The following is a 13560-nucleotide window of genomic DNA, read 5'->3' on the forward strand; positions in this document are numbered from 1 at the left end:
ACGTTTACCATATTCACCATCTTAGTTTAGCTTGTTAGCATGCCAACATTTGCTAATTGCCAATAAACAATGAACGTGTGTGCCAAATTCATGGTACTGCATCCAATAGTTATGTAGTTATTTCAATAAAACAAAACAGTCAACAGCATAATGGCAGAGAAAAAGGGTATCACCAAAGTCATTAGGATACATTTCTCTGGACAACTTCAATGTCATATTTTAAAAACTACAGAAATTGACAGCGTTTAATTATTATCAATTAATAAATTGATAAATATATAAAGAAATATTTAATTAATGTAGCAAACTTTACTGCAATCCAACCAACATTGCCATTTCTAAAAAGTGCATCAAGATCAAATACAATAAGCTTTGATTGAATCCTTATTAAAGCATCCTGTTGAGTTTACGTGCGGGCGCTGCCAGAAAGTCATGATGCGGTTTAAGGAGGTTGACTTCTTTCCAGATTTGGATCACAGGGAGATTACATGACATTACAGTTAGGTGTACCTTTCCATTTTTTTCTTTTTTGAGACAGTGTTATAACATTCCGGTAGGTTGATAATGATAAGCCCTTTACTACTTTTCACTCCTTCCTTTACACTCAATCCTCGGCAGCCCTCACTGGGCATAAGGAAGGGAACGAGACGGTGGACAGATGGCCAAAGAGGCCTACAGGTCCAGTTGTGAAAAGGAATTATGGAAGACTCAGTCTTGCCAAGGCTAATGTGGAGATTTTCTACATGGAGATGACAAATCTGTACAATGTGTTAATACAACTAAATGAATCAGATCATCAAAGGATAGCTAGTATGGGAGAAAAGATTTCATTCTGACTTTCTTTCTTTCTAAAAGTGTGTGTGTGCACGTGTGCATGCCTGCGTGTATGCAAAACATTTTTTAAAGGTTTGCTGAGCGTCCTTTGACACACCATGCAGAGCGGTATGCACTATCATTATTATTCTTTTATATGATAAACTGCAAATCCTGACAAACCAAACCAATTTAATTCCACTTTAAAGATTTATTTTGGCCTACATTCCTTTTTGTTTATCATAATCGGAAGACAAATTTACTTCTGGGTGACTGGGTAGCTCTCCTACCGTGGGAGCACGCGCCCATATATAGAGGTTTAGTCCTCGACACAGAAGCTGTGGGTTCGACTCCGACCTGTCCTTTGCTGCTTGTCACTCCCCTTCATGTCTTTATCTGTCCTATCAAATAAAGGCCTAAAATACCCAAAACATTCTCTTTAAAAAAAAGATTTATGCGATTTAAATAAATCCGTTTCCTGTTGAAGACTGATCCCAGTAGTTTGATTTGGAATACCAGCCAGTGTTTATCGTGAATCTTTATTAGCTTTAGCTAACTTAGTGATTAAGAGCTGCAGGTCCTGAAGGGAAAGTGAGAGTGAGATATACACATGCAGGATTACTGGGCCAGGGTCCCAGGGCCTCCCCCTCTGAGAGTGGCTGTTTGGATCAGGTATGGACCCTTTTGGTTTCTGACAAGGTTGGACAACACGTGATACCAACTAGTTCTGTTTGAGCATAACTCAAACCGTAGCCTGAGGCTGAAGTTAGCAGCTATTTAGACAAACAAATTTAAACTCAAGGTCCAATACCTAGCCTCTTGATCACCAGATGGTTGTTCAAAGCTTCCGTTTTTTTAGGCACTTTTAGAACTTGTTATTTGAGTTGGCTTAGCTTGAGAGTGAATTCTTGACCTTGTAAACGGTTGAAGTTTGTTGCAGTTGAAGCCAGGAACAATCTAGTATGTAGACCTTGAGTTGAGACGGAGACTGCTGTTTCAAGGTCAATAATAAACTTCCAAGCTAAACTGTTCATGAATCTCATAAATCAAATGATTTATGAGATTTCACAGTGCATTAATTGATAAAGCTTTCTAAAGTACCTTACCTAAAAGGTAAATGTAAGAGCTTCCAGAGCTCAGCATATCCATAGAGGGAGAAAAGAACATCCAGACAAGGTCACATTCCCAGAGTTAAAAGGACCCTGGAGGAGAAAAGATGACCAGGCACTCTGAAAGGGTTTAAGCCCGTGGCTAAAATGTAATCACATCCTGGAATGTGCTCTAATTAATACAAGATGCACTGACAACGAAGAGGTAATTCAAATTCCTGAAAGTGCTGTGTGTCCAGTCAAACTAACCACTTACTTCAGACAGTGAAACTGTGGCTGACACTCAGGCTGCGTCTCATTTCTCTGTCTTACCTCTTCCCCTTAGTTTTGCGTGTTCACGTGAGAGTAAGTGCTGTCCCAATACTCATTTTGGTCAAGGGGTAGGGCTAAGGGGAAGGGCTAGATGCCCCTTAACACCAAGCAAGGACGCAAGCTTACTTGAAAAGCAAGGGGCTACCCAGAATACACTGCACAACAAGGAACATGGCTGCCCCGTCAACCAGAGAGACCCATAAATGTAAGTATTTTCGGCTTAAAGAATTGATTTAAAAATTACGATGGTCTTGTTTTGTGCTTTACACAGTCCTGTTCATAAATATTTGCAACCATATTTGTAATTGAAACATTTTTAAAAATCACTAGCTTGCTATGCTAACGCTAATGCTAACGCTAATGCTAACGCTAACGCTAAAGTTAACGTTAGCTACATTGCTTATTTGCCCAACAGTCCCGCATTTCTTTGCCTTGAATGGACTCCATGCATGTCTACAGTGTTAACTAAACTCCATTAGCAGCGAATTTTGTTTGATATCAGTGTATAACACTACTTGCTTTGGAGACATCGATACGTGCTTTACATTTACCGTCCTGTATCACACAGGGACGCCTGAGGAACATAGACCGTCCTGTATCACACAGGGACGCCTGAGGAACATAGACCGTCCTGTATCACACAGGGACGCCTGAGGAACATATACCGTCCTGTATCACACAGGGACGCCTGAGGAACATAGACCGTCCTGTATCACACAGGGACGCCGGAGGAACATAGACCGTCCTGTATCACACAGGGACGCCTGAGGAACATTTACCGTCCTGTATCACACAGGGACGCCTGAGGAACATATACCGTCCTGTATCACACAGGGATGCCTGAGGAACATATACCGTCCTGTATCACACAGGGATGCCTGAGGAACATATACCGTCCTGTATCACACAGGGACGCCGGAGGAACATATACCGTCCTGTATCACACAGGGACGCCTGAGGAACATTTACCGTCCTGTATCACACAGGGATGCCTGAGGAACATAGACCGTCCTGTATCACACAGGGACCCCTGAGGAACATAGACCGTCCTGTATCACACAGGGATGCCTGAGGAACATATACCGTCCTGTATCACACAGGGACGCCTGAGGAACATATACCGTCCTGTATCACACAGGGACGCCGGAGGAACATATACCGTCCTGTATCACACAGGGACGCCGGAGGAACATCTACCGTCCTGTATCACACAGGGACGCAGGAGGAAACCCAGCAGCTGATCCACTTTCTGGGCTGAAAACGAGCAGAAGTTTCTGCGTTCATGTTGCAGCCATTCATTATTTTATTGGTACTGTATTATTGTAAACGTGTAATTCATTCCTGTTCATGCACCTGTACATTGTCGTTGGTTATGATACAGGACACTAATGAAGGAAATGGGGTATGAGGGGAAAGGCTACTGGCCAACAGGCATCAGACTGGTCTGGAGGGAAAGGTTACTGGCCAACAGGCATCAGACTGGTCTGGAGGGAAAGGTTACTGGCCAACAGGCATCAGACTGGGGTCTGGATTTTCAGAATAGCTGTAGTTTTTTGTTTGTTTGTGGTCTTGTGTGTCTATTTTTAGTTTTATACATTTGAGTGCCTTTTTTATGTGTGTGACATGTAAGTTATGGTTCTAATAGTTGTAATAGTTGTAATAATGTTTACTTTATTGGGCAATAAAGACAGCATTTTGTTAACAAAGTAAGTGTTTCTGAACACCAATGACATTCAAAACAGTGATAACTGAAACAGATATACAACACACCATGCAGTGTGTATACAAATATTTATTGCAAACAGACCTAAGAATGTATGATGATGTAACCAAGTGGCATCCCATTTCATAGGGGTATGTTTTCAACCCTACCCCTTACCACTCGTTTTCAAGGGACAAGGGCTAGGGGTAAGAGAGAAATGGGATTCAGCCTTAAAGTCACTGGATTACACCAACACCCTTTCAACAATATACACATTTCATTTACAGCCATCCATCTGATTGAAGAATTATGCTCCTATTTTAACCAATGCAACTGTTTACACCGGCTGTGTAATGGCTCCAACTTCATTGATGCTCTATGTGCATCTTATATACCCAAGTCCCTGATTGTGTATTTGTGTTATGTCAAACAGTGCAAGGCAGTACTGTGGCTGAATAAATTCAGTTAATAGTAATTTATTTGCAATGCATTTACCATGTCCATTGATGCCTTCACATGTCCTTTTGCTTGGACAATAAATATGCAATTATCAGTATGTGAGCATAAGTCTCTAATCAGCCCCATCCAAGACTACACTATGTACCAACAAGCTGACGATAGATACTCAAGGGTTTTTTCAAGGATCCAGTAACAGTAGAGTACATATTTATATTTTCCATAAATCTGGTTTGTTCACTCTCTTGAATACTTAAGAGGTACAAGATACATTTTTAATGTCCAGCAAGCAGGTGTGCGGATCTACTATTAATTTAGAGAGACCTGCTGCCCATCCATCATCTCCGAGCAATCTCACTGATCGCTCCATTCACCTTCACTATAGTCCCAGCAGCAGCATGGGAATTAATCACTGACGCGCTGTGAAGCTAAATGGTTTTCTATAATGTTGAATGTCTTATATTCACCCTTTTCTGGATAAAACCACCACTACAAACAAGTTCATTATTTACAGTAGTTGATCCATAATCCCGAGGTAAAACCACAGGTAAAGATTTTGCAAACAGGAGAAAAAGAAGTGCTGACACCTGCTCAAGACTATCTACTGATACACTTTAAGCTACAACTTGTGAAGTCACTAAGAAATAGTCCTGCAACATATCATCCATAAGCACACAGCACTAACTTTAATAGGGATGGGTATTGGCAAGGACCTCACGATTCAATTTCAATACTTTGGGTCATGAGCCGATATTGATATGATTCGATACAATTCAATATCGATTTAATAATTCACATGACATCAATATCCATACACATAGGTGACTGAAGTACCCACAGAATTCAAAAGAGTACCTTTTGATATTCGTGATATAATACTGTGTATTATTGATACAGATGTTAATTAAACGGGGAGATATTATTTATCCAGTGACAGCTGTGGTAGCTGCAATGTACAGCAACAACCACCAGGTGGCACATGTGAGCAGGCCAGATGCAGTTTCTCTGTCGGTACACCGGGAAACAGAGAACCGCCGTAACAGTACTTGGTTTAATTGTCTTCAGGGCCTTTACAGTATAGCTTCACATTACAGAGTCTTAATTTCATAATAGACATTTGTGTTATGATCATAGATTGTATAAAAGAAGTGGACGGACGTGGCTTCTGGGTCTGAAAAGTGAAGACCAATACTGAAGTGCATTAAACCTGAATTCATTCTATGCCCAGCAGAGGGCGACTCCACTGGCTCCAAAAACAAGCCTGATTAAGAAAATGACTACTTCTCACTTGCTTTATTACCTCAGTAGACTAACCCTAACCTTAACCATAATGAGTTTACGGACTCATTCACCAGTTACAATTCTACCAGTTATTGCCGACCTAAGGCAGGGTTGGTAACATTTTCTAAACAAACAAAAAAAAAACGTTTTTTTTTTTAAACACCCCGACAGCTATAAACAACTGATGGGCTCTGAAAAAGGAGTGAAAAAGATCTGTCATCTGTAGCTGCTGTAATCGTTTAAAAACTCAGACAAATCAAACTGAACGGAACGCTTTATTAGAACCAATGAAAAGCTCCCAGCCCCGCTGCTCGTACTCTACCCCTCCTGTGAACGAGCCAGAGCTCTGTGCACGGCATCGCCACCAGAGTCACCGCAAGTCTGCTGCAGGATGGAGGAGAAACTCAGGAAAAGTTAACGCTGTCGCGCTTAATGCAACTGCCCGCCCTGCTGAAAAGGCAAAGAAAAGAGACTAAAGCTGAAGACACAGCAACTAAAAAGCGGTGAGACACACTGACTCAAACTGAACGCCTCGCATGCCACACACGTTTTCCAGCCTTTGCCTCTAAAGAATCCAGGGCAAGCCTGACAAGGACTCTCCTTGTGAAGAAGTGACCACATACAGCCTGTAATGTCAGTGTTTTTCACATGACACATGTTTTAAGCTCAGATCCACAGAGTCGTGCAGAACCAGTGCTGAGCTGGGAGGTAGAGGACTTACCAGACGCCCAGGATGACGGCCTGCTCCTCGGCGCTGAGGTCAGGCAGCTCATACTGCTCTGGCTCCGCTAGGTTGATCTTATCCAGCACCGTGTCATCCCCCAGACTGTAGTCCTGTAAGCACATTGAAACACACAGAGTCAGATGTATATACAGTCTGAAGCCATAAACCATGGAACATGAAAACAACTAAGCACTACCAAGTGAGCCAACATGCTTTTTGTTAGATTAAGCATATTTCTTGAAAAATTGCTTGCAGTCACAATTTTTATGGGAAAAAGAAAGAAGACATACAACTTTTAAGAGTTCCTCACGCATACCGCTGCTTAGTAGGTAATTTCTTGAAAAATGGAGATGGTAATGGTTGGGATATATTTCATATAACTTTCACTGATAACAAGATACCAACTATGGTTATAATTTACAGTAACAAATATGTGACCCAAGCAAATAGCTATTTGGTCCATTTCACTACTCTCTATGTCCTAATCCCCAGGGAGACCCGCACCGACACAATTTAAGAGAAAGAACAGTACACAGTGACACTGACAAGTCATGTCAGACAGACGATAGAGTTACGACCACATGGTACCCTAACTTCACTGAGCTGCTACTGCACTGACTGCAGTTATCAGTATACATGCCACCAGCCCCGTCCTTGACATTTCACACCTGTTATAGTCAGAACTGGAGCAGAAACTCCATCTGGGTGTTGGGGAAATGCTAGAGTCGCCTCCCTCTCTTGTTGGTGTCCACCACATGCCTTTTATTTTACTGTCACACATTTGATTACTTTTCTGAGCTTTCTGATCTTGGACCAAACTCACCAAATAATTCCTCATAAGCCCTCTTTCAACTGCAGAATGCATTGAAAAGGCTTTGCTGGTTACTGACCACTGGGGGTGTAACAGTATGAGGATTTATTCTGATCTGTTCGATCCAGTATGAGTTTTAATATTCGGTATTCTTCATTTGGGTACGCCCTATTTACAAAATAATTACTGTCAAATTAGCCTAATACAATATTATTTGGACTACGGCTTAATTGAACATAACTTCTGATGAAGCTTTGGAAGTCTCGCCTTACCTATGTTGTTACCTTAGGTTTTTTTATATTCCTATTTAGTCTGCATTTTTATGTATTTTGTCATTGTAAAATATCTTGCAGTTGCTAGCTGAACCATGCTAGTGGGGTAAGCCCTTGGCTGTATAACTCCTGAAACATGTGTCCAAGGTATGGCTATAACTTAACACGAAGTGAGAAAGCTGGAAGAGCCTTGATTTAATTTAGATCTTTTATTTGGGAGTGTTATGGTTTTACAGTAATTTACAGTCAACACTGGACAAACTTACTTCAATACATTTTTTTTATCCGAATATACGTGTCCAAAACACATGACAGATTTCAGTAAGATTTGGTGAAGTGTTAGGCCATGGGCCAAGGAAAACCAGTTTACTTGGTGGAGCAGAAAGGGCCACCATATGAGCCCTTCATGTTTTGACTCCTAACTGCTAAACCGTAGAGTATAGCAGATAAATGCCCTTTTCTTGTATTCTTTAGTTAAAGATACATTTTTAGCCTTTAAAAAGTGTTTTGTGATCTAGCGTCCTAATCCCTGCAACAAAAAAGATTCATGTGGTAGTTGGCAGATGTGTCACCGCTATGGTCTAGGTTTGGTTTAGGAAAAAAAACTAACAGGTTTAGGTTAGGCAAAGATTGTGTTTTAGGTTAAATTGACTACTTGGTTAAGGTTAGGAAAATATCATGGTCCAAAACATGTTGGTAGAAAACTGTTAATAACAGCTGTCGGTCAGATGTCAAAGTCCAACGCCTCCATACCAACCCCCTTCATAATCATCTCTTAGGCTTTTTAACCATGTCGCACTACTTCCGTCTTTACTCCAGACATCTATTTTCTGCCACTGGCTGGGTCACAGTGGCAGCAGACAAATACCTCTTTCACACCCATGATAAGGGTCGAACCATGGGTTATCTGACCCGTGTTCAACTCTTCCTTTGTCAGTTTAATTTAATCTAGATTAGCACCCCAAGCCTGACCAAGACCAGCCAAAAATTACAATTCCATCGGAATCGTTTCTTTATTGGAAGTTTGGAATTGTTTAGAAGATTTGGTTTCAAATCCGATCATCGCTTCCCAATTTAATATGCGCAAGTTTTGTTTTGTGAAGCGGCCAGGCGCTTGTTGTGATGCAGCCTTGGAGCTCAGTAAGCAGCGCTCTAGTCTGGCTTTATTTCACGTTGAAAAAGCTGTAAAACTGCAAACCATCATTTAATCAAAATAAAAAACTTTCCTCTTATTTGTGAAAATAAGCATGTGACCCGTTTCAACTCCACCCTCAAAGAATCAGAACTGATAAGAACCAGCATTGGAATCAGAATGGTTAAAATCCAAACGATGCCCAACCCTACTCTGCTCTCCCTCAACTTCACAAAGCACGATTAAACATGAAGACAGTGGCCATCCTTCTCTTTTTGCTGGCTGGTGTTTGTGTGGTGCGAGTGTGTGTGTCAGCAGTCTGTGGTGGGCGTCTGACCAGCTCTTCATCATGAAGGGTGTTGGAGCTGTAACCATGCAGCTGTGCAAAACACTAACAGGAAGTCATTTAACGCAACAAAAACATGTTTTTCTTGTTAGACACGCATAACAAATGGGTTGTCACAGTCTAACATGACACACTCAAAAGTTAACATAGGGCACAATGGCCGAACTATGAAGAACATTTTGCAACAGAATTCATAGATTTATTATTTGACCTCTTTTCTAGAGATGTAATACGTTTTTGCCTGTAAATTTGTGTAATGCATATTAAAGGTCCCATGACATGGTGCTCTTTGGATGCTTTTATATAGACCTCAGTGGTCCCCTAATACTGTATCTGAAGTCTCTTTTATATAGACCTCAGTGGTCCCCTAATACTGTATCTGAAGTCTCTTTTATATAGACCTTAGTGGTCCCCTAATACTGTATCTGAAGTCTCTTTTATATAGACCTCAGTGGTCCCCTAATACTGTATCTGAAGTCTCTTTTATATAGACCTCAGTGGTCCCCTAATACTGTATCTGAAGTCTCTTTTATATAGACCTTAGTGGTCCCCTAATACTGTATCTGAAGTCTCTTTTATATAGACCTTAGTGGTCCCCCTAATACTGTATCTGAAGTCTCTTTTATATAGACCTTAGTGGTCCCCTAATACTGTATCTGAAGTCTCTTTTATATAGACCTTAGTGGTCCCCTAATACTGTATCTGAAGTCTCTTTTATATAGGCCTTAGTGGTCCCCTAATACTGTATCTGAAGTCTCTTTTATATAGACCTTAGTGGTCCTCTAATACTGTATCTGAAGTCTCTTTTATATAGACCTTAGTGGTCCCCTAATACTGTATCTGAAGTCTCTTTTATATAGGCCTTAGTGGTCCCCTAATACTGTATCGGAATTCTTTTATATAGGCCTTAGTGGTCCCCTAATACTGTATCTGAAGTCTCTTTTATATAGACCTTAGTGGTCCCCTAATACTGTATCTGAAGTCTCTTTTATATAGGCCTTAGTGGTCCCCTAATACTGTATCTGAAGTCTCTTTTATATAGACCTTAGTGGTCCCCTAATACTGTATCTGAAGTCTCTTTTATATAGACCTTAGTGGTCCCTCATGGGGGGGCCAAATTCTCTGGGCGAGCAAAGCAGAGAAAGGGGAGGTAACCTTTCCCCTTATGACATCATAAAGGGAAGATTCCAGATCGGCCCATCTGAGCTTTCATTTTCTCAAAGGCAGAGCAGGATACCCAGGGCTCGGTTTACACCTATCACCATTTCTAGCCACTGGGGGGCCATAGGCAGGCTGGGGGAACTCATATTAATGTTAAAAAACCTCACAAAGTGACATTTTCATGCCATGGGACCTTTAAAGCTAAAGTGCGTAGTGTCTGTCCCCCCAATTCTAAGTAATGACAACAACACTGTCGGAGCATCCACATGGCGGATGCGCGAGCGGCGACAGTCTTCTGCACGTCCTGTCAGCTGTGTTTTGTTTGTTTAAATAATTGTTTTACAATCCGTCGGAATATCAACGACTAAATTACGTTTTTAGACAGATGATCGTTTAGGGTTCAGAATTAAGCTGAACCCAGCCATCCTGCTGGTGATCTTGATCACTTTTTAAACCAATCATGCCAAACAAGCTGCCGGTTACAACTAGCTGGAAGCCCGAATCACCTACACACGAGACTCTGTTAAATCTTAAATCCCCTGCAACGCGTTTTCATCCCAACCACACATCATTGCTTCCATCTGAATGTGTCAGGGCCAACAACCCCAAAGCAAGGAAACGCGGCAGGAAAGGAGGAATCCGGGAACAAGTGAAAAGACAACCTTACAGACAATCACTTCCATCTGTTATGCTCGGCAATGTCCAAAGCCTAAGGAATAAGGCAGAGGAGTTGCGGGCCTGCACTCAGCACCTCAGCCACTACCGGCAATCCTGCCTTATTTGCTTGACAGAAAGCTGGCTCACTGAGGTGGACCCTGACTCATTGGTCGACCTAGAGGGCTATACGCTGGTGAGGATGGACCGCAACCTGAACTCCGGGAAAAGGAAAGTTGGAGGTGTGTGTGTCAACAATAAATATTGTAATCCTGGTCATATTACGATGAAGCATCAGATCTGCACGAAGGACATTGAACTACTAGCGCTCTGCCTAAGGCCTTATCACCTGCCTAGGGAAATACACCAAATCAGACTGTTTGTTGTGTATATTGCGCCCTCCGCCGACACACAGGCCACTGCCACTACGATTCATCAACTTGTAGGTAAAGCGGAGGAGGAGGCCCCCGATGCAGCCAATTTTGTGATGGGTGACTTCAATTTATGCAGTCTAAAGGAACTTTTACCTACGTACCAACAATATGTCACCTGTTCTACGCGTAATGAAGCTTGCCTAGACCATTGCTATGGAAACATCCAGGACGCCTTTTATTCTAAGGCTTTGCCTGGTTTAGGGAATTCGGACCATAATATGATTAAGCTGATGCCTTCCTATGTGTCCCAACTAGGGCGTAAGAAAGCGAAAAAGGTGGAGGTCAAATGCTGGTCTGCTGCTGCGACTGAGGCTCTTCAGGACTGCCTGGAGTGCACAGACTGGAATGTAGTTACTGACGGGACTGACAACGTCAATGACGCAGCGTTTGCTATTTAGGGGTATGTACAATTCTGTGAGGACACAATCATCCCCCGAAAGACTATTAAGATGTTTCCAAATAAGCCCTGGGTCACTCCAGAGTTAAAGCAACTCCTTAATGAGAAAAAAAACATCTGTTTAAATCAGGAGGAAGTAGAAAAGAGAAAAAGATTCAACGATCAATGACTGCAAAGCAGCATACAAACATAAGTTGGAAAGCTTTTTCAAAAATGATGTTAGGAGAGCCTGGCAGGGAGTCCAATCTATTACAGGATACAAGCCCAAGAAGCACCCTATGGTAGCAGACAATGACTTTAACATGGAAAATCAATTTAACGATGTTTATTGTAGATTTGACACAACAGATTTTAAAGCAGAATAGAATGAGGCCATCACAGCAGTAAGAGACATGAAGGGTGTGGATATTGACATCTCTATGGATGATGTCAAATCTTATTTTAGACGTGTAAATCCCAGTAAAACCTGTGGACCTGATGCCATCAGCTGTCGGACATTAAAGGTGTGTGCTGATCAGCTGGCACAGCCCTTCCACAGGATGTTTCAGCTGTCACTAGATACTGGTGTTGTTCCCAGTTTATGGAAAAAATCCCTAATAGTGCCTGTGCCTAAAAACAATAGACCTAAGGAACTCAATGATCTGTGCCCTGTTGCCCTTACATCTACAGTTATGAAATGTTTTGAAAAAAATCATTTTAAAACAACTTCTCCATGAGGTTTCACCTCTTTTAGACCAACATATATTTGCTTATCGTGCAGAGAGAGGTGTTGAGGATGCGCTGCTATCTTTGATTAACAGCACTCATGAGCACCGTGAGCATGCTAAGAGTCTGGTCAAGATCGTGTTCATTGACTTCAGCAGAGCTTTTAACCCAATCCAACCCCTCCTGCTGGTGAGAACATTGGTGCATTTGGGAGTAAATCCCCAATTGATCTCATGGATTTATAACTTCTTGACGGACCGCAGTCAGCAAGTCAGATTGAACTCATGTATATCATCCTTAAATACTATAAACAGGGCACCACACATGCGTTCTGTCGCCTGTTCTATACACATTGTACACCAATAATTGTCAAGCCTCCTCTTTAGCCCACACTTATCCTAAATATGCTGACGACACAGCACTGGTTGGCTTTTTAAAATCTGACATTTCTTCTGTGAATGGGTTCCAGAGGGTTTCACTCAGTGGTGTTCTGATCATTGTCTTGAAATAAATGTGAACAAAACAAAAGAGATGGTCATAGATTTTAGCAAAAATAGAATTACAGTTCCCCCCCCCCCCCCCCCTAAGATCAATGGAGAGTCTCAACCGACACATATTTGGGAGTTGAAATTGACTCTAAATGAACTTTTAATGAATGTGCACTGAATAAAACTAAGAAAATGCACCAGCGGATGTTTTTCCATAGGAAACTAAACACTTTTAGATTAGACAGACACATCCTCGTAATGTTTTATAAAAGTATCCTCCAGAGTGTTCTGGCTTTTGGCCTTATCTGTGAGATTGCAGCGAATGATCAAGATGGCCAGTAGGATCATCGGACTTGACGAGGTGTCAGCAGCTCAGCTGTACAACGAGCTCATCTTAAAAAAGACAAAATCCTTAATGACCCTACTCACCCTCTTCATCATACATTTATGAGAAGCAATAGAACTGTACAACAGAGAATTAGAACAGAAAGGTACAATACATCATTTGTGCCTACAGCGATCCCGCACTGGCACTTTAACTGGATGGTAGATCTCAATTTTTTTGATAACCACTCCTAGTTATTATTTTTAAAATGTTTAGCTACCTGATTAGTCTTTTTCTTTTCGTATCGTAAACGTCAGATTGTCTTTGTCTTTTTGTAGTATTGTTTATTTTTATTTTTAGTATTGTTATTGTTGACTTCTGTCATTGTCAGTTCTGTAGTATTGTTATTCTCTTCTCTATACATGCTTATTGGCTTGT

General features: G+C 41.5%; 1 protein-coding gene across 1 annotated transcript in view; it reads right to left on the bottom strand.

The window, feature by feature from the left end:
- Positions 1-13560, bottom strand: part of ttc27 (tetratricopeptide repeat domain 27) — a 97702-nt gene that overhangs the window by 45402 nt on the left and 38740 nt on the right. The window contains exon 8 of the mRNA XM_078273225.1: positions 6395-6507. Within this exon, the coding sequence (XP_078129351.1) occupies positions 6395-6507 (113 nt within the window). The remainder of the gene's footprint in view (positions 1-6394; positions 6508-13560) is intronic.

The sequence above is a fragment of the Sander vitreus genome, chromosome 17 (genome assembly GCF_031162955.1).
Source record: "Sander vitreus isolate 19-12246 chromosome 17, sanVit1, whole genome shotgun sequence".
Classification (NCBI taxonomy): domain Eukaryota; kingdom Metazoa; phylum Chordata; class Actinopteri; order Perciformes; family Percidae; genus Sander; species Sander vitreus.